This window comes from Sinocyclocheilus anshuiensis, unplaced genomic scaffold (genome assembly GCF_001515605.1).
Source record: "Sinocyclocheilus anshuiensis isolate Anshui unplaced genomic scaffold, SAMN03320099.WGS_v1.1 scaffold912, whole genome shotgun sequence".
Taxonomy (NCBI): Eukaryota; Metazoa; Chordata; class Actinopteri; order Cypriniformes; family Cyprinidae; genus Sinocyclocheilus; species Sinocyclocheilus anshuiensis.
The window spans coordinates 257,356-282,036 of record NW_015549618.1 but is presented as its reverse complement, the minus strand read 5'-3'; the positions used below and the strand labels follow the sequence as shown (position 1 = coordinate 282,036).

Sequence of the window (24,681 nt, the reverse complement as noted above, 5' to 3'; positions counted from 1 at the left end):
AAGTGACTGACTCTGTTAGAAATCTTATAATGGGCCATGGTTAGATCTTCCAATCAGGACAATATTCCAAAACAAACATCAATATCAACACAAAAAAACTGGTTACTGAGCACAAAATGAAGCTTTTGCCATGGTGGTCCCAGTTCCCTGACCTGAACCCTATAGAAAATGAGTGTGGTGAACTAAAGAGAAGAAGCACCATCATGGAGCTAGGAATCTGAAGGGTCTGGAGAGATTCTGGATGAAGGAATTGTCTCTGATCTCTTGTCAGGTGCTCTCTAACCTCATCAGGCATTATAGGAGAAAACTCAGAGCTGTTATTATGCCAAATGGAGGTTTCAAAAAGCATTGAATAAAAGGGTGCCGTTAATTGTGTCCAATGTGTATTAGAGAAAAACATTTATGTCATAATGATATTTCCCCCCATTTTAAATTCTTATTCTCCAATGAAAGGTTAGATTTATGTGAATTTTTTAAATAAAAGATCAAAATGATTAACAATGCAGATTTATTTTCACAGCCTTCTTTGATCATATTTACCAAGGGTGCCAATAATTCTGACCACGACTATTAGTGCTGTCAATCTATTAAACATTTTTACTAATTAATCACACACTTTTTCAGAAATTAATCAGGATTAATCCCACCTAACATTAAAGTTTTGTGTTAATGTAGCTCTTGCTTTGTGTTAAAGTCTCTCGCGGTACTTTGATGTCTGATCAGTCTGCGCGCTGCTGCTTCAAATCCAACACACCTCACACATCTCACAGCCGGTCCGTTTTGATGGCACACTTACACTCACATCCGCATGTAAACAAGTCGTCAGCGTGGAAGTTCTTCATTGTGAGTTAAACAGACACGAAGTTCGCAATTTGTTAATACATTATTGACTGTTTTTGGTCAAGTTCGCTGACGAAGTTTCAATCAAAGCCACAGCAGAACTTTTTTGTGTTTCCAAGCAACACAGCGGTGTTTCGATACTGAATGAATCCACGTGTTTGAACAAATCAAGTGAGTCAATGATTCAGTAACCCATTCATAAAGATAGTAGTCACTTGCCTTGTTTTTGAATGAATCAGCCATTTGAATAAATGACTAATAACTCGCTCATTAAAACAGTAATTTACCGTCCGTCATCTACTGGTGGTTAGAAACAAGAATGAGATGCGTTCTAACATAACTGTGGCATTAAACTCAGTTTGTGCAAAATATTGCACATATATAGGCCTTTCAGATTACTTGTTAAAATGCAATGAAATACCTTATATCAGCAGATGATATGTGTTTGTGGTTGGAGACTCCTTCACCGTCTACAGGCTCCTCATTTGCATGCGTGTGTGTGTGTGTGTGTGTGTGTGTGTGTGTGAGAAATACAGTGCTGAATGAAAAAGCGGGGCAATTTGATAATAATAGCAGAATTATAATAGGCCATCGAATAATAATAATAATAATAATTATTATTATTATTATTATTTAATACATTAATAGAGAATGAGCCTAATATCGTCTTGACTATCGACAAAGACATCTGCTATCGTCGATATCTCTTGACTCTTGATCTCTCTTGTCTATCGGCACAACCCTAATATACACACACACACACACAAATATATATATATATATATTTAAAAAATAAAAATATTAAACTATAATGTGCATCTATATTATATAACTATAGAAGTACACACACACACACACACACACACACACACATATATATATATATATATATATATATATATATATAAAATTATATTAAACTATCATTTGTATCTATATTATATAACTATAGAAGTATCTCAGTGATATTAAAATAATAAAACACTGGGGTACACACACACACACACACACACACTCCTGTCAGAGTATGTGGATCTTCACACAATCACGCATGGACCTCTTCTGGTTATTCACAGAAGTGCAGCCTCATCACATCAGCGTGTACGCTTGAGTATGCTCATCTCTGCATTTCCTACAGGTGGTGAATCAGGTGCCGGTGCAGACGTTTGCCAGTCCAGTCTTCAGCTCACTGCTCGATGTTTTGCTGTCTTGTGCCGTTTTTCTCGCCCTGACCATTGCCTGCTTCCTGTATCCCCTTGTTACCATGGAGACGCCCCTGGCAACCACACTCGGTCTGGCGATCACAGCCGCTCTGCTGGAACTGGTTTCTCTCGTTTTGTCCATTCGGTGAGCTGGATGTTGTCGTGTCCTCTGTACTGTTATATTTAGATGAAATAAATCTAATTACTTTTGCAGTCATCTAGTACTCACGTAAAGTGACTCATAATTTAAATAAAAATGTATATATAATTTTGATACGTATTATTTATTATAATTAAACTAATAATTTAAATCATATTTAAATTATTTAAATGAATAATTTATATAGAATAATTCAACAGTGAAATGTATTCTGCAAATCTCAGAATTAGTATCCATTTTTCATACTGTACATAAATGCCTAAATCCACTTAGAGCATTTAATAAATATTCCCCCGGTTTCACAGACAAGGCTTAAGCCTAGCCCCAGACTAAAATGTAAGTCTGAGCTGTTTCAACTGAATGAAACTTGCACTGATTGATCTTAAAATATATCAGTGCCTTTGTTTTGTCTCAAGAGGGACACCAGTAATGCTTTTTTTTCTAAGGCACGTTTATAAAAATTACTTAAATGTCCTAATTTAACTATGGCCTAATCCTGGCTTAGTCTAAGCCCTGTCTGTGAAACCAGGCCATACATTTTTATTGTTTTCTTTCATTTATGTACAAAAAATTGTGTAGAACTGTAATATACTGGTGGTTTATTGGTTATTTATTAACTAAACGTAAAACAAACTAAACATTTTCATTAGTTGAAAGAAACGTTAACGGAAATAAAATGTTTAACATATGACAGCTTGTCTGTATTGTATTATTATAATATGTTTGTTAACATGTACCATATTCATTAATGGTTGATTTTGGATATTTAATTATTCATATTAGTCAGTTTCCCTACTTTTACATTTTATTTTTACAATTACTTTTACAGTCATCTTGTGCTAAATTAATGTGAATCTTCAAAAACACTGTTCATTTAAATAATTGATATATAATGATTTATATGAAATGTAATCTTTAGCAAATCTCAAAATCAGTATCCTTTTTTCGTACTTTACATTACATTAAAATTTTATGATGCTTTTTACATTAAAAAGTCACTTGCAGAATTAAAAATGACGTAAACAAAATAGTGTCTAACTGTAATGTTAGTGGTCTATCTATCAGTCATAAAATGGATATAATGTTCAGTTTATTAGTTGGGTTTTTTATAACTTTAATGAGATCTCCATCTTTCTCCTGCAGTATGGTGTTTTGTCTGGATGATGTACAGAATTGCACTCTGTCTCGGTTGAAGCTGGTGTCTGGCTGGCTCCCGCGTCATGTGATCGGGGCTGTGCTCGTTTCACTTCCTGCTGTGTCCGTCTTCTCCCACCTGGCTTACAGTGTGCAGCTGCCCATCCAGGTGAGCAGGAGAAAAGGAAGGTGACCTCCTTAAACTGCTGCTCAAAAGTTTGGGGAAATTAATCCTTTTATTCAGCAAAGACATATTAAAGCGATAAAGACATTTATGTTACAAACTTTCTATTCATTAAAGAATCCTGAAAAACAAACAAACACGGTTTTCACTCAAATATTATGCGGCACAACTGTTTTCAACATTGATAAATGTTTGAAATGTCAGAAATGTACTTCAGACATCTCTATCTCTACAAGATATCTTCATCTTCAAGATTGTTAATTTTCCCCCAGTTTCTTGAAGTCTGTTAGATCAAAATGTGTCTTTGAAAGCCTGGTAATTGGAGGAAGAGTTTAAAGCTTCGAAGATGTTACTCTAATAATAATGTACTCTACAGGATCAAACTATAATATGACATGCAGAACTGTACCGAGTATCTCAGAAGCCAGTGACTGATGATTGTTTAAACGTGCGCTCTTTCTTTCTCTGCTTCTGTAGGTGACCATGTTCCTGTGCTGTGCTCTCATTATTGCTATTATCCAGTACTGTAACTTCTGCCAGCTGAGTTTCTGGATGCGCTCTGCTCTGGCCACTGTAGCTGGTTTGTCTTTACTCATCCTGCTCTACAGCGCCACCACCAGGCCCAGGTCAGACATCCTCAGCCTGTTCAGCTAGCAAAGTACCAACAAACTTTACCATTATAAACTTGGTGTATTAATTAGAGGAAATTAAGATTTGCTGAAGATTTACTCGCTCTCAGGCCATCCAAGATGTAGTTGAGTTTCTTCTTTATAACAGATTTGGAGAAATGTAACAATACTTTATTTCTTCACCAGTGGATCCTCTGCAGTGAATGGGTGCCATCAGAATGAGAGTCCAAACAGCTGATAAAACATCACAATAATCCACATGACTCCAGTCCATCAATTAATGTCTTGTGAAGTGAAAAGCTGCATGTTTGTAGGAAACAAATATGTCATTTTAAATTAAAACCATTGCTTCTGGCTAAAATGTTGCTTTCTCCAGTGAAAAAGTTGTCTCACCTGAATTCAGGAGAGAAATATGTACAGATCAAGCACTCGATGATCCAATGATCCAAAACAGATGTAAACAAATATTGTGATGTTTTGACGGCACCCACTCACTGCAGAGGATCTGCTGGTAAGCATGTGATTGTAAATGGAGTAAATTTCTCAGAATTTCTTCTAATGAAGAAATAAACTCAACTAAATCTTGAATGTCCTGAGAGTAAATTTTCAGCAATTTTTCACTTTTGGGTGAACTATTACTTCAAATAAAAACTGCATTCATTATAGTTTTAGGACATTGTAAATTTTTGTGATTTGTTGGCTGTTCATGATGGTACATGTCCACCGGTGCTTAAGAATTCCATCCAATACCACCCAAAACAACAGAAGTGTGTCTGTAAAAGTCATTAAATAAAATAATTTAATATTGAAAGCAATAAATCCCACAATCCCCCACATAAACCTGCCACTCAGCTTCTGTAGAGTGAATTGAAAATGCCTGCTCATCTCCGGTGGACATGTATGGTTGCTGTAGAGTACTCTTTATTTATGAATATACTGTAACTGTTTTCTTTTTGCAGCACCACTGACAGATTTCCAGCATCTGGGTGAGTGTTTTTTTTAAACTTATGTCATGAAAACTATTCCTATTGCCGACTCTGATTTGAGCTGACATTTGTAAGATGGTTGAGATTTTACTGTTTGAATGTAAAAATATGATGCCCTTAATAAATCTTGAAACATGCAGGAAGTCATTTTATTGACATTATTAATATTACTCGAACTAAAAGGGGCCCATTAACTGCAAGTCGACATGAAATCAATATTCACCATATCTAATTTCTATTGTACATTATTTTCTAATTCTACACTACCTGACATTCAAGTCGTCCCAAACACAACAAACTCACATAGGAGATATGTGACAAATGACAACGATATGTGTTCTGAAATCAGCTCAAAATATCAAACATGATTAAAATCCTCCCATTAAATGGTTTCATAGTCTGAAGCTAAAAAATGATGGTCTGTGCCCATCATACACCATGTGTATTCCTGAAAATCTGCAGATTGGCTCTGAATTTTGGTAACTAGTGCCACCTCATCCAGAATGCAAATCGAGGCAAAAATTGGTGCTAAGGTCATGTAGCATATTCCAGCCTTTAATCACAGGTCAATGCATGCTTAAATGTCAGAAGGTTTTAAAAGTCTATGGCATTTAAACTGCCATGTGATAAAGACAAGGTGACAAGTCTACGCACCCCTAGCACCATCCATAGTTTAAGACTTAAAACATCTTAAAACTGAAAGGGTGTTTTTGAGCACCTTCTACTGTTGGTGTTATTATTCTGTAGAACACACCACTCAAATCTGAAATCTCTTTCTCTTGGTTCCAGGAACATGAGTAACCAGAGTGCTGAAGTAGATCAGGCAAGTGAGTTGGACTCTGCGCCCACAGCGCTCGACCTGCTCGTCCTAGAGACCGTGCTCTCCTTCTTCCTCCTGCTGCTGCTGGTTTGGTTTCTCAACCGGGAATTCGAGGTCAGCTACCGTCTGCATTACCACGGAAATGTGGAAGCTGACAAGCATCGCATCAAGATCCAGACCATGCGAGATCAAGCGGTCCGGCTGCTGCGTAACATCATCCCCATCCATGTTGCCGAGCAGCTAAAGGTGAACCAGAGTTACTCTAAAAATCATGACAATGTTGGGGTCATCTTCGCAAGTATTGTCAACTTCAGCGAATTCTACGAAGAGAGCTACGAGGGCGGGAAAGAGTGCTACCGAGTACTTAACGAACTCATCGGAGACTTCGACGAACTGTTGCGCAAGCCTGCATTCTCAAATGTAGAGAAGATTAAAACCATTGGTGCCACCTACATGGCGGCTTCTGGATTAAATGGGCAGCAGTGCCAAGAACAGCCACATCCGCACGCCCACCTACGTGCCCTCTTTGACTTCGCCCTTGAAATGATGCGCGTGGTGGACGATTTTAACAAGAACATGTTGGGTTTCAAGTTCAAGCTGAGAATTGGCTTCAACCACGGGCCCCTGACTGCGGGCGTCATCGGCACTACCAAGCTGCTTTACGACATATGGGGCGACACGGTCAACATTGCTAGCCGCATGGACAGCACGGGAGTGGAGTGCCGCATACAGGTTAGCGAAGAGAGCCACTGTGTGCTCAGCAGAATGAACTACGCCTTCGATTATCGTGGCACTGTAAACGTGAAAGGGAAAGGGCAGATGAGGACTTACTTGTATCCCCAAATGAACGAAGGCAGATCGGGGTCCACTCAAAGCCTGGAACAAGGCCAGGTGGACAGTGCCGTTGGGCATTTAGAGTCCAACACACTTGCCAATACAACATCAACAACATCTGCTGCACCACTAAACCCTCCCTGCACCTCTCCCAATGTTGCCTCTATCAGTGGCCACGGTGTGCCTCAGGGCCGTGTATTAGGCCCGTCTCAGATTACAGAGGAGTTGCACCAAGACACTAAGGACAGTTCTCCTGTCCCCAAGCTCAAAGAAAAGGATTACGAGAGTCCTTATCAAGCACTATCGCTAAGTGGTACACAACCTCCCTCAATAACACAACTGTACGCACCGTTAGCCAGACCAGAGACACCTTTACAAGGAGAGGAAAATGAAGATGTAGATGAGTGTACAAAGCTCAGGGCAGTGGAGTGATTCAGATTTCCTCCTCACCTCGGCTGACCTTCTTCAAGAGCCAATCCGCAGATAATTTTCAGGCTCTACTTCCTTCAAGGGGCTTTTCCGACCACAACGGTTGGAGTTCCAATGAGTAGCATTAGCCTGTATAGGGCATATGTGTTGATAACGTGACCTAAATAGAAAAATGGGTGCGCTAAGCATCTGCTGTGTGGATCACAGTGTAGCACAGCGGGGGGAAATGGATGGAGTTAATATTTCTGATGTTCTCTAATTTGTTTTTTTGTTTGTTTATAAAGTGCCTTCACGATATGTAAGATCAGTCAAATGAACAAATGACAGAGATGTTTGAACAAATATATCAGCATGGCTTTTTGAAGAGACGTGGACAGTGAAAAATGCTGGGGTTTTTTTTGTAACGTATTCCACCTCTAATGCCATATTAGTTTGTTCATTTATTTCAGTATTTTCTTTTCCTCTCTCTTTGAGACAAAATGATCGAAAACGAGCCATTTGCTAATTAGAATCAGGATTACAGGCTAATGTTTTTAAGTTATTATAATGAATATACAGTCAGTGTATTAGTTTCACCGCTCTACTACGTGGGCGGTCACCTATATCTCATTAAAATAAAACCAAGGAAGACAATAGATAAAGATGGGCTTCCAGCACTTCTTTCCACAATACCCATATTAATATCCAGTATATCTGGCAGCAAACAATGTAGCTTTTATCAAAGGGAAGGTAAAAGTGGCTCACGCAAAATAGCAACTCATGAAATGAGGAAAAACAGGACAATCAGCCTTATTTGTTTGAATCGCAATCAAGAAAGATGGCAGAAACCATGCTGTGCGCTCTCTCCCCTTCATTAGAGGACACAAGGGCCGGTGATTGTAATGCATTCGGAAATTCAGCGTATAATGTTTGTTGAAAACATGCTGTGTTTGGAGGTTCAGTGCATTTTTTTGCATAAAATTTAGCTCCACAATTTAACATTTCTCATTGCCTGAGGGAACATCCTACAGGATTAAAAATTAAATGAATAAATCAAATTTTTTAGCATGGCACTTACAATATTTAAGGATCTTAACACAGCAGAACGAGCGCCACTGTGTTTTTCCCTAAATATATAACCAGTAAACTCCAGCCAACGAAGCCTTCAATAAAGTGGTCAGTTGAACAGATTTTGTAGCTGAATTGTTTATCAGTGCATTTTAATTCATTTAATTCAGTGCCTCAGATTTTCATATCAGAATCAGTTGTTTTTCACTGTGATCGTGCCAGCGAGTTCTGGTTGGTATCGAGATCTGAGAACGAGCCTGAGTTGGTATCGCCAATTCGCCATAGGTTTTATTGATCACCGTGCACTTGTGATACTAGTTCACTCCATGGCCTTGTGGAAGAAGGTTCTTGTGCTGCCATAATTTGGTGAGCAGTTTGCAATTTTGTTATAATGTTTATTTCTGCCTACTTTTTTAGAATATCTGATAGCTTTTTTATTTGAGTGTGTCAATTCTGTTGAGATTTTGACAGCAGTTCTTAAAAAATTTTTTTTTTCGATAGTTGTGCAGAGATCTGATTTTCTTTGCTTTTCTTTACCTGATTTTTTGTCTCTGATGCATTCAGAACACTAGAGAATAATCTGCAGTATCTCATACGATGCGTCTTACATTTCAATCATCATGCAAAGCAATTTTTGTTTCTCAAAGCAAAGCAAGTCCTTTTTTAGGATCCGTTATCTTCTGCCATCATGTATAATGAATAAGCTTGGGTCTGAGGTTTGAGGAGGACAGATTTCTTTCTTTATTTCTGTTTACACAGCAATCACTAGTTTGTTCTCAAAAATTGAAAAAAAATCCTGTGCTTTTTTGTTCACTCTTTTCCCCCTCAATTGTAACACCAGGTTGCTTCAGAGTCAAAATATCAGGGTGACTTTTGACGCCGCAGCTTTCAGAACAACTGCAATATTATGTTATTGTATCATATTATTATTTCCTCTTTGATGTGAATTATAATTCCAGCTTTTTAAAAAAAAAAAAAGTACACTGTGTATCTTTAAATGGAACTTTTCGGGATGGAAAAGGGATTTGATTTTGCTGTTAATTGTTTTATGGTGCACTGCTTTCCAGCCAACACATTCACCTTTGAGTTATTGTATCACTCCATTGGCTAAAGAAGCCCAGTGCTGACAGTATTGAATTATAATTAATTGTGCGTAATGTATGTGGTTTTGTATTAAATGCATTTGTATTTATTGGGGCTGTGCATGAATCAGTGTGCAGCCACGGAGCCTAATATCTCAAAAGGGCATATTTATGAAAGGGAGCCACTTAAAGCAATGAGAAGTCTCCTTTTTTCACCTAACGTAACAAGCACCTAAGGCCTAACTCTTGAAAAGTGCCTCAGATTCAATTATACTAAAGTTTTATATTTAGAAAATGAACTAAAATGGAAAAGTGTGAATTTAATCTTGTTCTATGTGCGATTGTTCCCACTTTTTCACCACTGTCCACATTCTTGTAGGTTTTCTGCATTTTAGTTTTGAAAATCAAGGATTGATTTCGGTTTGGAGAATCATGTTGTTTTTATTTCAATTTTTTTGCCATTGTCACATGGCTTTCACTGCTTCACAGTTTTGTTTTGTATAGAATTGAACAAATCTTAATTGGTCAAGAGACGTATATTTGAGTGCAAATCTAAAACCAATTTGTTTTGGTGCTCAAGAGTGTTAAAAATCTGCCCTTAAATTTGACTTCACATGCTTTTATTAACTGCGTAATAATTATTTTTGTGCCATATATGGGAATATGTGTATACCAAAGAATTTTATTAGTGTGGGCAGAAGCTGCAAGACAGAACTGTGGAATGTGGGCAAGATATTGTTATTGTTGATTATTTTTTTCCCAGCAGCACATGTTCTTCAATAATTTGTTCTTATGCACATGAGACACAGCGGGTATTGATTTATTAGCCATTATATTCAGGCAAAAAGCATAATCTGTATACATTTGCACAGTGCACTCACTTTGTATGTACATATCATGTATTGTTTTATTTGATTTTTATGTTTCAAAATTGATAATACATGTGCATGTGCCAGATTTCGAGAGTAGAGAAACAATGAAAAGATACCAGAAGTGGTGTGTGTCTGTTTTATGTGTGGAAGAAATGTTTTATTTGTATTTTTATGACGACTCTTTAAATCACGATTAACCATTACGTATTAATGTTTTAAATTGATACTTTTATTAATATCAGAAGAGATGTGTATGTTTGGTGAAGGTCGGAATATAATTTAGGACAAGAAAAAAAAAATCAATAGGCATAAACTATCAGCATATAAAAATGTAAGTTTTATATTATTTAAAATTAATGTAATTTGCACTGCTTCTCAACAACTTGTTTTAACGCAAACTATAATATTGGCTAAAATGCAAAACTATTTCCGTCCCAATACGATTTTGTCTTCGACGTAAATAACAATTACCGATGCGTAAATGCGTCCAGTGCTGATTTGTGATCGTCTAGCGCCTCCAGCGGCCGCTTCGCGCGCTGCCCGCAGGTTTGACGTAGGGCGTGATTGCGCTCGCGCTCCCCCTCCCCCTCCCCCTCGGCTCCGTCTATCTGGAAAAAGAAAAAAAAACTTTTTGTATCGAAGGAATCAACAGCCGCCATCTTGTCTGGGCTCGGAATCAGGATTTCGATAGAGCACTATTATTTATTTTTGGACACGGAGCATTTAAATCGAGCTTTCACGACACCGTTCAGCGGACAATGGAACCTTTATATCGCCGCGAAGGAATTTTTGGCGAAAAACCCTGGATTTAATCAGCGTTTGTCGGCCACAAAACCCTCGTATATCTAATTTCCCCTTCAGAGCGGCGCTTGCGTCCGTATTTTGCTCCGAGCGGTTATTGTTTACCGGACGCTTTTGGAGGACAGACAGCGCCGAGGAGACTATTTTGCAAAAAGATCTCATTTTTATGCAACCGTGCATTTTTACACGGAGCCAGACGATTTTTGCACGGAAAAAATTGACGTCAGAAAATGGAAAGCGTGCCGTTGCAAAATTAACGACGTTCGCGCGCGAGGACTCCTGCGGATATTTTATTTGGAATTTAACGTTGAATTCGCGGAAAGGAGGCGTTTTCTCTCGGTAATATAACGATGATAATGTGGGTGTTGGGTGTTGGATTATCATGGGGTGAATGGTGGTGGCGACGCGGGGCGCTGTTGCTGCTTTTTTGAGAAAATCCTCCGCCGAGCCGCTCCACACTCCCCACGTCTTTCAAAAGTAAGGTAACCTCTGTTTTTCTGACGAAAGGATCCTTCACTTTGAATTTTACCCCACGACATTCGGCCAGAAGCTAATTTTAATCGCAATGGCTGAGAATGTGCTCGAAAGTGGCCCTCCGAGCGCGAAGCGAGCGAAGCTGACGGCACCTGCTCCAGACGCTTCAGGTAAAAGTCCAGCAGGCCTGATCCCAAACCTGCTAAATACAATTCTGATAAGCTGCAAGACAGAGCTGTGGAATGTGGGCAAGATATTTTTGTTGTTGTTGTTTTTTTTCCCAGCAGCACATGTTCTTCAATAATTTGTTCTTATGCACATGAGACACAGCGGGTATTGATTTATTAGCCATTATATTCAGGCAAAAAGCATAATCTGTATACATTTGCACAGTGCACTCACTTTGTATGTACATATCATGTATTGTTTTATTTGATTTTTATGTTTCAAAATTGATAATACATGTGCATGTGCCAGATTTCGAGAGTAGAGAAACAATGAAAAGATACCAGAAGTGGTGTGTGTCTGTTTTATGTGTGGAAGAAATGTTTTATTTGTATTTTTATGACGACTCTTTAATTAACCATTAACCATTACGTATTAATGTTTTAAATTGATACTTTTATTAATATCAGAAGAGATGTGTGTGAAGGTCGAAGGTCGGAATATAATTTAGGACAAGAAAAAAAAAATCAAATTTTTGTGTTATAAATGTAAGTTTTATATATTTAAAATTAATATAATTTGCACTGCTTCTCAACAACTTGTTTTATTGCAAATTACCGGCTTAATGTAGAATACTTAACGATTTCAAATTCTTGTCCCAATCATAGACTGTAAAAAAAAATAAAATTTCGTCTACGATTATTGATGCGTGAATGACACTTGGGTACAGATTTGTGATCGTCTAGCGCCTCCAGCGGCCGCTTCGCGCGCTGACCGCAGGCTTGACGTAGGGCGTGATTGCGCTCGCGCTCCCCCTCCCCCTCGGCTCCGTCTATCTGGAAAAAGAAAAAAAAAACTTTTTGTATCGAAGGAATCAACAGCCGCCATCTTGTCTCGGCTCGGAATCAGGATTTCGATAGAGCACTATTTTTTATTTTTGGACGCGAAGCATCCAAATCGAGGTTTGACGACACCGTTCAGCGGAAAATGGCACCTTTATATCGCCGCGAAGGAATTTTTGGCGAAAAATCCTGGATTTAATCGGCGATCGTCGGCCACAAAACCCTCGTATATCTGATTTCCCCTTCAGAGCGGCGCTTGCGTCTGTGTTTCGCTCCGAGCGTTATTGTTTACCGGACGCTTTTGGAGGACAGACAGCGCCGAGGGGACTGTTTTGCAAAAATATCACATTTTTATGCAACCGTGCATTTTAATACGGAGCCAGACGATTTTTGCACGGAAAAAATTGACGTCAGAAAATGGATCGCGTGCCGTTGCAAAATTAACGACACTCGCGCGCGAGGACTCCTGTGGATATTTTATTTGGGATTTAACGTTGAATTCGCGGAAAGGAGGCGTTTTCTCTCGGTAATATAACGATGATAATGTGGGTGTTGGGTGTTGGATTATCATGGGGTGAATGGTGGTGGCGACGCGGGGCGCTGTTGCTGCTTTTTTGAGAAAATCCTCCACTGAGCCGCTCCACACTCCCCACGTCTTTCAAAAGTAAGGTAACATCTGTTTTTCTGACGAAAGGATCCTTCGCTTTGACTTTTCCCCCCACAACATTTGGCCAGAAGCTCATTTTTATCGCAATGGCTGAAAATGTGCTGGAAGGTGGCCCTCCGAGCGCGAAGCGGGCGAAGCTGACGGCACCTGCTCCAGACGCTCCAGGTAAAAAGGTCCCAAACCTGCTAAATACTCTTCTGACCGACTCTGATGAAGCACTACAACACACTTATTCACGCGCCAGCTGTCAAACGAGTCCAGAAACAGACCATTACGCTTCACCGCTAAATGAAATCATCTGGTCACCCTCATGCTGTTCAAAACTCGTTTGACAGTAAAGGAGAAACGAGCTTTCAATGCATGTCTTTACATACACTGAAAGTCAGTGGTGACTGACATTTTGTGGGTGAATAAATAATTACTTTGAATAGACTTGAGTTACTAATGAAACTAGCATTGCGAGAATAATGCATCTAAAGTTTAGGGAATCAAGTAGCCTAATAGTTATCGTTCAAACTTTTGTGCATTTAAACATCCAAGTGCTGTCCATCTAATAGGCCCAGATGACATTTTTATAGCGTATTGCATCAGTCTGTCCATCATCACACTCATCCTTCAGGGTTCTTTCAGATCAGCACGAAGAAAGAGCTCCAGCTGAAAGTGCGTGAAGGACGGCGACAGATCCATGAGAATGTCCCAGGACAGTTTCTTGAAAGTGAAAGTTTTCGTTTATGGTCGCTATGAAACAGTCATAAATGTGCATGGTTATTATTGCTTACTTAGGAGGTTCACCATTTGCATTTAGACCTTTTATTAAAACAACAACAAAAATAACATGTTTTATCATGCGTTTGACGTTGATTTTGTTGAAAGCGCTTCTTAAAAAAGTTTTCAAAATTAATAATCTTTCACAAAGCAAATATTCATATCAGTTTTCCAGAAAAAGCGTTTTTGTTTTACATGGAGCGGGTCGCCTTTCATGGGCGCCGCTATTGAGGTCACATGACCAACCGTGTCGCTTTACAGAACAAGGCAAAAACTTACAGAGTGCACTTTTGATACTTTAAAATATTAAAACCCCATGGATGGCCGCTTGAATAGCCAAACTAGTGCTTTGTGAGTGCGCAGATGTCTCTCAGTTTGCCTTAAATGTGGCAAGCACCCCTGCTTTGTTCAGTGGGATGAATTTTGCTCAAATTATGAACAAACACAATCCAGGCCGAGTTCAGAGACATGCCAATGTGTTGTTTGTGAGCTTGCTTGTCTAAATAGTTGATAATTGTGTGCTTCGACTTGTTAACCTGTGTTGCCCAGTTAGAAGAGTACTTTGTTGTATTAGCTTGCAAACCTGTTACTTTTAGGCCCGTCTGAAGCGTCACCTCAGTTGTCATTAACCACATAAATGGCTGTAGTGGCCATCGCAGTGTGCATGCTATAGGCCTAGATTAGCATCATGTGTGCGATGACTAGTGCTCAAATGTGTTAAAAACTCTGCACATACAGGCTGCATAAATTCAGCATCCCCTCGTTTATGCTAATCAGCATGTAATGCATCTGATTATCTATGCCTGCAGGCAGCTAGTGTGTTTGTATGTAAACTTGAGCTCTCGGTTTAAAAGCCGAGAAGTCTTGTTGCACCTGTAGAGACCTGTTTCTCTGGCTTCTGTGCTATTCATTCACAAAGTAGCCTAGTGCTTGTTGGACCGTCACATGCTTCAGCATCCATCTTGCCTACATGCGTTCAGACTATATGATATGATTATTTTGACAGGTGAAGTGTGTAATTTGTTTCAGGAAGCGTTTTTCCACCATCAAGCCAAACGATTCCAGTTGCGCTTGGACTTGAGCAGTGCGGGTACAACGCCTCTTGTGACGTGATCATTGTTTTCTAGAATAGTAAAGTATTTTTCCACACACCAACTCTTGAAAACTCATCATCATATTATGCAGTTAATATTTCGTATTTATATATGTCGTATTATATATATTTGCAAGTTTAGTGTTTTTTTTTTTTACCTTTATATTCTGAAAGTTCTGTTTAAAGCAGCTCTAAACTGTGCACTCTGGCTCCCATTTTCATTTACATTTTTATACACTAATGTATTTTGATAAAAAATTCAGTGCTCAGTCACCTCGTTCAAAACTGGAAGAAAGCTTTGGTGATAATGTTGCTGAAGCTATCGTGAGTATAATTGTTGTTTTTGCCATGTTGACTTGATAAATATGTCAGAAGAGCTTTTTTAGTGCAAATATTTAGTAACTATTCAGTTTTCGCCACAGACTCGCTCATAAAGCAGTAATAAACATATGCATGTTCGATTGAGAAGATAGTCATATTCACAAGTTTACATGCTTTGCACATTTACAACTGGATGATATTTTTCCAGTTGACAAGATAATTTTAGATCTACAGCGGCTCTACCAATCTGATCGAAATTTAATTTGGTTCAGTTGGTTTGGTGTTTACATGAAGGCTTTTCAATACGAGTACGAACAGATAACATATATTCTAGGTAACATATATTCTAATCCATTTACCAAAATGTGGGTTGATGGTGGAAAAGGTTCTAATAAGGGTTGAGAAAAGAACTTTCAAAAAGTTTGAGATCGCAAAAGTTGTTGCAAATTCAAACAATTGGCACATTATTTATGGCAGTTTGCAGCAGGAATTTTTAAAATCTTATTTCCACAATTTTATGCACAATTATTTTTTATTTTGCACTAAATCATTTACTATTAATACTCTTACTGTCATTTATACTAGACTTATATAAATACAAAGTGATTATTGGTAAGTTTTTCTTGGACATCAACAGAAAAAATACAGCAGATATCACTGGCTAGTCATTCAACAGCCAGGTAGACAATTAGTGAGGTTGACTTGATCTTTTTTTTGGTATTTTTATTGGCGACACTTCACTTATCATCCTGTGTTTGACCTGTTTGCATTGTAAAAATCTGTAGGAAACGTCACTTTAAAGGTGACATATCATGAAAATCTGACTTTTCCAGGGTCTTAAAGGTGACATATCATGAAAATCGGACTTTTCCAGGTTTTTTTAAGTGCTATAATCAGGTCCCCGGTGTATCTACCAACCAAGGAAACGTGAAAAAGTTTAACACAGGAACTTTGTTTTGGGAAGCCTTTTTCTGCAGGCGTCTAAAAAAACAAGCGCGTCTGATTTCGCTCCCCTAGTGACGTTGCCAAGGGATCTCATTATAATATTACCGCCCCTTAATCTGTAAGCTTCCACCCACGGCGCCGTCATTTTGATTTCACAAGCGACAACAGTGTACCAGTTCTAATGCCATGGCGAAAGTTCGAGCAAAGCTTGCTAACCGTTCTGTCTTTGGCTGCACAGACGAGCACAGAACACTATTTAGATTCCCAGCCTCAGAGGAGACAAGACAGCAGTGGATTTATTGATTTATTTACTGTATATTGCTGCTGCCACACAGATCTAAAATAAACATGCGATGTATTTACCAGCTGCTTACCTTCACAGACATAACCGACTGTTTTTGTAACTCGTGTGTTTTTTACGTAAACTTGTGTGTGAATGAGAACTTAGTTTAGTAACGTTACTCACATGCTGTGACAGCCGCTTTCTGTCCGTGTGCTTCGGATGTGTGCGCTCAGAAAACCGTATATCAGAAGTTTAAACTAATATGGTTTAAAACTAGAGGTCGACCGATTGATCGGCTTCGTCAATTAAGTAAATTCAGACGAAACTTCTGGGCTCAAAACCGTGAATCGAATCGAATCGTGAGCTGAGTGAATCGTTACATCCCCACTGATTATATAACGTGCACGGTAACTTTCCTCATGAAATGTGTGTGTAGGTCCGACAAAAGCATCCACGATGTCATCGCTCGTGGCCAGCGTACTCTTAAGCAGTTATTAGCAGCAGGCTGTGTAATATGTGTGAACTCTTTTATTTTTGTTATCACTTGGCCATTTGACTTATAGCAGTGTCCAGTGTTTCCCATACATTGAGTTATTACTTTGTTGAATAAACTGATCACTGCACGTTTCAAAATGAAAATGCAGCACTGGTGTTTTGGCAAATCGGCAAAAAAAATCGGCATCATATATCGGCCATCGGCTTCCCTGATTTCTAAATATCAGCATCGGTCAGTGAAAAACCCATATTGGTCGACCTCTATTTAAAACGCATTTCAGCGCGATAAACATGATAATCAGAACCAAAACAGATGTTTTTTAGCAGGTCCGAGCTGTAATGACGCAGCTCTATTCTGGAAAAGAGGGTAGGGAACAGCAGCTCATTTGCATTTAAAGAGACAGGCATGAAAAACAGCATGTTTCTGCTTCCACTCAAAATAGGCATTTTCAAAATGATATAATAAATATTCTGTGGGGTATTTCGAGCTGAAACTTCAGACACATTCTGGGGACACCAGAGACTTATATTACATATTGTAAAAAGGGGCATAATATGTCTCCTTTAAAAGCACCATTGGCATTTAGATAGACGCCTTTGGCGTCCTGCAGTTTTTTTTTAATGTCCTGTGACATATGACATAACATATCAAGACTTTTAAAAATGCATTTCAAACCCTTTGCATTTTAGCTGTTTTATATTAAGTCATAAATCATACATAAATGCGCATAAAAACATGACCCATCTTGGTATGGTGAACCTGAAACCAGTCTAATTGTACAGGGTTTCCTTAAAACTGATCAGTCAACTAGTAAGGAATCAGCTAAAAGAGCAACATCCCTAACACTCCCAACAGGCCACACAACAGTCAGCTAAAACTTAGACTTCTGCACTGAGTTAATTAACTCACACACATGCCTTCGCTTAGAGCGCTTGAGTGCTGCACACCAGAGATGTGTCCAGCTGTGCTGTGAACATGCTTTGAGACATCATGCAGATCAAAGAATATAGCCAGAGATCTAGATATGCATGAGTTAATGGACGTTTACATGGCTGTGGTTGATTTATTATAATCATAAACTGCTGAAATATAAAAATAAAACAATGTATAAACAAAAAAAGATCTGAAAGGAGAATGAATTATTTAGTAATTTATTTTATTTTTTTTTATTTAATTTTTTATTTTTAGCTATAATATACTCTTAAAGTTTCTCTTGGTTCCGTCAAGAACCTTTCCGTTGGGTGAAATGTTCTTTATTTGGGGATAAGTTTCTTTAGATGTTCTTCACACTAAGAAAAAATGGTTCTTTTCAGAACTGTTCTTTGTGGAACTCCAAATGGTTGTTCTGTGGCATTTTTGCGAAAACCCCCTTTTGGAACTTTTGTTTTTAAGAGTTTATTTTTAGTGGCGGTGCTTAGAAGAGGATGAATTTAGATACATACATTTTCAATGATGATGTTGTGTGGACAGTTAGCACAGGGCGCTAAATCAGGTTTATTCTTTCCTAAATTCTGCTTTATTTTTTTCCAAAATTCATAGAACATGCATGTTTAAATATAAGTCACAGATATTAGTATATATTATTATTTGAGTTTGATTAATTGCACAGCCCTACTTTTGATTTATTCATTCAAAATTTGCCCAATTCCATGACATTTCACGTTATTGTCACGTGTAGCTATGGAAAGCACACAACGCGGGAATAGAAATAAACAAGATAGTCCTTTAATAAATCCACAGGCAGGAGATTAACACAAATCAACATCAATACCAGAACTAAGGAGCTAGGGCAAAACACAGGGCTTAAATACTAGAAAAGGTAATTAGGGAGAACTAATAGACAAGGGAACTCGGGGAAATGTGGAGACTGAAACAGAACATAACTGTGACAGTTATACAGTAAATTCTGTTTTTTTTTTATAACAGGGTTTCATGATTCTGTTCACATATTCTGCATCACAGAAATAATAGGCAAATGGTTCAAATGGTTAAAGTGACTAAATTAATAAAAAGGAAAAAGTGTGTGTCATATACTGAATGAATAAGGATCACACACTACCAAAATTATAGGTTCTGGCTCTGACTTTCGGCAACTAGCGTCCAGACCGCAAAATCAAGGCAAAAATCTCGGCAAAAGTTGCATAGCTTATTTCAGCTTTAAGTCAGCCCTCTTTGAAAAGTTGTTTCTCTAAATTCATCCTTGCTTTGTAACAAAATCACTGACCTAATACATTTCAAGACACTTACTGTCATACTTCATGTCTTTGAGCAGCGTTCCCTTTATTATGTTAAATTATTGTATATTTTTTTGTGGTCACTATTACAGTTTTGGGCAATAAAAGTTCACAGTTATTTAGTGTATTTATTGAATATTTATCGGTTATCTAAGCATTTTTTCAGTTGTTCCAATTGTTAATATTAACTTTTTGAACGTATTATAAGTTGTGTCAAAAGTAGGGTTGCAAAGAGGCGGAAATTTTCTGGTAAGTTTCTGGAAATAGTCTAGAATTTTTGGAAACTTTAAAGGATTTTTTTGGAAAATTTTTGGAAAGTTTCCAAAACTATTCCACCCCTTTGCAATCCTAGTCAAAAATGACTCACTATACAGTACACTGTGTACTTATACTATGCAATATGTACTAAACTGTCTAGTGGATGAATTCAGTAAGATTATTTTGTCATCCAACATCAGAATCTGCTAGCCCCTATGTAAGGTAATATGTGACATTTGAGTGCATGAAATATCCAGCATGAACTTTTCTTTTTGGAATTTTCACTGTGAACACACTACTCAAACTCTCTACAAAGCGGCATGGAATAATAGTGTGTATGTACGTGAATGTGAACGCATCTATAGTTTTGCAAGGTTATTTTAACTAGGCCTGCACAGAGCCTGACGTATTCCCCATCTTTGCATCTTCATTTATGGATTTGGTGGCGACTTTCTGGCTAACTGTAGCGTCGCAAGTTAAATTTGACAGATTTTCCCTACAATCATTTCAGAAAATGTGGAAAAAGTGTGTCGATTCCATTTGGACTTTGTTCTAATGAGATGGCTGAAATTAGTTTCTCAAATGGCTGTCGTTTGAAGCTCAACATGCCATTCTGGTCTGTTAGGGGCTTTTTGTGTGTTTTTGATGACAGAGGTGTGACAGTCCCTTCCTGGGTGACAGATGGACTAGAATGTTCCTTTTCTTAAATGAAAGCTCTTTAAAACCCACCAGCCATCCAAACTGATGTGTTAACAGAAGTCAAGCAGAATCAAGAGGGCTGGAGATATTTCACTAGAGTAATTCTGGCATGGTACATCAGTTGTGTGGGGTCATTTAGTGGTGTTTTAGTCTGAAAGCACAGATCTGGAGCATCTCAGTGGTGATAACACATCACAGGACAGTCAGACCAAATTAAATCCACTGTCTTTAGAGAAAACACACTCAGAAGCCAACCAAGCCAAGCACAGCATGGATTTTTTTGTGTGACTAAGACCACAGAGAGATTTTGTCATATTTCTGTGTTTGTTACATGAAACCTTACATATTTTGGGTTGATTGTTTGAAGTACTAGTTGGCTAGTTGCTTTTCAGGAGCGGTGTTACAGAAACCACCTCCTGTCTCCTTAGAAACTGTAGAATTTAAAAACTTGGTCAAGAATTAACACATTTCTATAATACAGTTAGGCAAGTTCATGGTCAAGTCCACTAATAAAACTATGAATTTTAATTTATTGTGCAAAAGTTTGAGAGCCTTCATAAACAAAAGCGCTTTGAATTGAAGTCTGTAAAATGTCATTTTCTTGAAGTTTGCTGAAGGTCAACTTGCTAATGGGAATTGATTTTGAGAACTTCTCAGAGAGGGTGTTAGCATCCCAACAGTTACTGCTAAAGTGCAACATGCCATCTGCATGATAAAATCATCTGAGAACTTGCTTTAATTTAATTTTCTTGGATTTTTAAAAATAATACCTCTAAAGCTAAAAATCATAAGAATTAGTTATGCACCATTTAAAGGGGTCATATGATGCGATTTCAATTTTTCCATCCCTGCTGGACGCTGAGGAAATACATCAACTTCGGGATCGGCTTTCACCGTGGACGAAGCGGAGTCCAGCCCGGGGTCGTCACATGTGGTTGCCGCAAGCCTGCTGGCCGCTCCTTCGTCGAATCCACCAGCCACCGCTCACTCAAGGCCGCCGTGTGTGACGCTGTGTGATGCATTTTATGGAAGACTGTTTCCTGAACCTGCAGAGTAGCATACAATGGGTCTGTGCTCAAAGGCTGTTCTTTAAAGTGGGGCAGTTCCAACATTTTTTATATTTAAAGGATTTGCCACTGACGATTCAAACATGAGTTTTGAGCAGTGTAGAGTAGCGCTTGTTGTTTGTCATTTCTCCGATCACAAATGCAGACATGGTTTTATGTTTACGCGGCGCGATGCAACGCAACGCATAAAAAGACAGTATAAGTCATTATAATCAGTAATTATGTCCCCACTGGATGCAACAAATGCCTCGTTTATAATGGGTTTTAATGTTTTTGTCTCGCCGTGCTGGGAGACGGCATCACAATGTGTTAAGGGGAGTAACATTTCAGTCACACGCTTGAGGTATTCGGCCAATCACAACGTACTGGATAGCTGGCCAATCACAGCACACCTCGCTTTTCAGACCGATGAGCTTTGTAAAAATCCTCGCGTTTCAGAAAAGCGGAGCATAGAGGAGAAACAATAATGTACAGTATGTGGAAAACAATGTTTTTTGAACCTTAAACCGCATAAATACATTTCATTACACCAAATACACAAAATAATGTTCTTTTTAGCAACATCATATGACCCCTTTAAACAAAACTAATTAGGAAATCTTGCTTGACATGCATGCTAATTTTTCTGTATTTTCTATTTTAGTTGAAAACTAAGTATTTTCATCTCTGAAATGTTCTGCTAGTAGCTAAATCAAGTGACCTAAAGAACTTTGTTAGTAAAAAGCATCGCTAAAACCAAAGCAGGGATTTAGAGACAATGCCGTGTTTGTGAACTGGGATGAAAGCAGGAAACATGACACTTTTACAAGATGGGATTCAGCCCAATAAAAACTTTTAGTGGTAAGCCATGTGACCAAACCAGCCCTGTGTTAACCTTCCACCATGGTGCCAAGAGTTCCCTTCGTCTCTCTTTCCACTGCACTGCTGTCTTCCAGCAGCAGGTCTGACCTAAACAGCCTTGTGAAACCTGAACCTGGTCTGCTGCTCAAAGTCGCAGTCTTTGGTGTGCAAACACTCCTAAACCCGAGAAGGAATTATAAGGATATATCATCTGTATCTTCAAATCCTGGTTCATGATTTGTTGTTCTGCTGTTCTTAGGACATAAAGTAGGGCTGGCTAAAAAGATTGATTTTATCATCTTAATTTGAACTTCTTGGTATTGTTTTTTAAAATCCCAAGTTTTTAAATCTATGCCGGTGTTTCCTTAAACCACATTTCACCACAGCACTGCAGAGTTTAAGGCTTAAGTGTTCATGAGGTCAGAAATCATTCTAATATACTGATTTGATGCTCAAGAAACATTTCTTACTATTATCAATGTTGAAAACAGTTGTGCTGCTTCATATTTTTGTGGAAAAACCATGATACTTTTTTTTTCTCCAGAATTTTAAAAGAACAGCATTTTTTTTTAATAGAAATATTTTGTAACATTATAAATGTCTTGACTGTCACTTTTAATAAATGTAATGCATCCTTGCTGAATACAAATACCAGTTGCGATATTATAGTATCAAATCAATATTATAACTGAGAAATGCCCAAATAAACCAGAATGGAATCAGAATTAGAATTAATTTGGAGCAACATGAATAAATGATGAAAGAATTTTCATGTTTGAATGAACTGTCCCTTTAACATCCCATGGTGTAAACGCTTGAATATGATTATTTTAAGATTGAAACGTGGGATTTATGGAGTGACAGAGATGGATAGCTGAGCTAAAAGTCTTGGTTTGTATGTATCCATTGCTATCCTCCCCATCCGAGTGAAATCCCAGGCAAGGCGCACCTGTCCCAGCTCAGACGGCCCGCTATCTTTCAGACGCTGTGAGCGACAGCTGTGGTCTGCTGCCGCACGTAGAGACTATTTATAGTCCGTTGCCGGAGCTACTATAACGAGCTTCAGCCCGATGGTGGAGGGAGAAATCTGGACCCCGTTGGGACTCGAGACTCCAAGGTGCTTCCGAACGTTGCTTTGCATTTTGGCTCGGCTCCAAGCACGGAGAGGGCGGGACGTTGGCACTAGACAGCTGAGTGTGTAAGCGAGGACTTGCACAAGTCTGGCTCCGTGATGTGGGTCATTAAACAGGGAGCGAAAGAAAAGGGATGATCCCTACTCCTGCCTCCCTCATGTTTAGCACCTGCTGTATCTGGCAGCATGTCTGTGTTTACTCTCGAACCGGTGGGACCTCAGCGCTACCCATGCTGCATCTCAATCAGAGTCGCGCATAGATTGACAATGTTGCTCTGGGAAATACCACGCCAAAGCTGACCAAGATTTCAGGGCTGTGAAAACAGGCTACTTTCAGAATGGAAAACTAGTGTGTGAAATACTGTGTAGTATGTACTGTGTTCTGCCTACTATTTTATATAAAAATACAATGTGAAATGTTCTGCTATGGTAAATATTACAAACGTAGTACGCTACATTGTCATTTGACCACATTAGCGTACCTGCAATTTTCTAAAAACAGTATGTAAAACAGTGTTCAGCAGTGGACGTTACGAACAGTCATCACTGCGTCGTTTGACCACTTGTGTTTTGCACACTATTCAGTGTATACTGTACATACTACTTACATACTGCGTTGTCACTTGTCCTCACTAGTGTGCGGCACACTATGCAGTATGTGCTGTGTACTTGCTGCCTGCAGGTATACTATGTAAAAACCGACCGTAAGAATTTTGACAGATTAATACAATCAGTTAAACGGTTTAAAAAGTCATTTCATTATTTATTTTTTCAGTAATTTATCAAAATAATTAAATCAGTTTGCTTGCTGCATGGTTAAAATACTCTACGCGTATAAGAAAATGTGTTTTTTTAGGGAAAAAAGGTCGCGTCTAAGTCACATTTTATTATTTCATTCAGAAATAGGCCTAATGCCGATGCGAAATGTTTACAAACATTATAATAAACACTGTAAACATAGCTAGGCTATTTTAGTTCCCCTCACTCCACAACAAATCCTTTCAATTAACAGTATTTAGAAAAGAACAAGAATTAAAAATATAAGAAGCTATAGCAATATAAATGACAAGCCAAAAAAATTTATTTAGGTTAAAACGAAACTGAAACTAATGTTCGGTCTCTCATTCCACACAAAATCAAATGTTTCCGTATTCGCGATGTATTTATTTATTATGTACTTCTCGCGTTCCAATATCCACGTAAAACAAAATGTTTTGCATAACATCACGGCGGTACAGTGATAACACTTAACCTTAATGGCTTAACAGATTTTACTACATATTTGTTACTACATAGTTTTTTTCCCCATATGTTTGACTGACTGTATTTTATTATGATAATGAACAGACTACATTGTCAAGGTAGCAAAGCTTAACTGTG

The 24,681-nt window shown here is 38.4% G+C and overlaps 2 protein-coding genes across 4 annotated transcripts in view; both read left to right on the top strand.

Annotated features, from left to right (window-relative positions):
- Positions 1-10,340, top strand: part of LOC107659321 (adenylate cyclase type 9-like) — a 47,282-nt gene extending 36,942 nt beyond the window's left edge. Inside the window, exons 6-10 of the mRNA XM_016448225.1 lie at positions 1,979-2,187; positions 3,346-3,505; positions 3,998-4,146; positions 5,109-5,135; positions 5,925-10,340. Coding sequence (XP_016303711.1) covers positions 1,979-2,187; positions 3,346-3,505; positions 3,998-4,146; positions 5,109-5,135; positions 5,925-7,221 — 1,842 coding nt within the window. The 3' untranslated portion in view covers positions 7,222-10,340. The remainder of the gene's footprint in view (positions 1-1,978; positions 2,188-3,345; positions 3,506-3,997; positions 4,147-5,108; positions 5,136-5,924) is intronic.
- Positions 10,341-10,601: 261 nt separating this feature from the next.
- LOC107659320 (CREB-binding protein-like) overlaps positions 10,602-24,681 on the top strand; it is a 60,291-nt gene continuing 46,211 nt past the window's right edge. For 2 of the 3 annotated variants that reach the window (XM_016448224.1, XM_016448222.1), the window contains exon 1: positions 12,275-13,333. In XM_016448224.1, the coding sequence (XP_016303710.1) occupies positions 13,255-13,333 (79 nt within the window). In that variant the 5' untranslated portion in view covers positions 12,275-13,254. Of the gene's footprint in view, positions 11,665-12,274; positions 13,334-24,681 lie in introns of those variants that run through there. The other variant, XM_016448223.1, reaches the window with a different exon arrangement.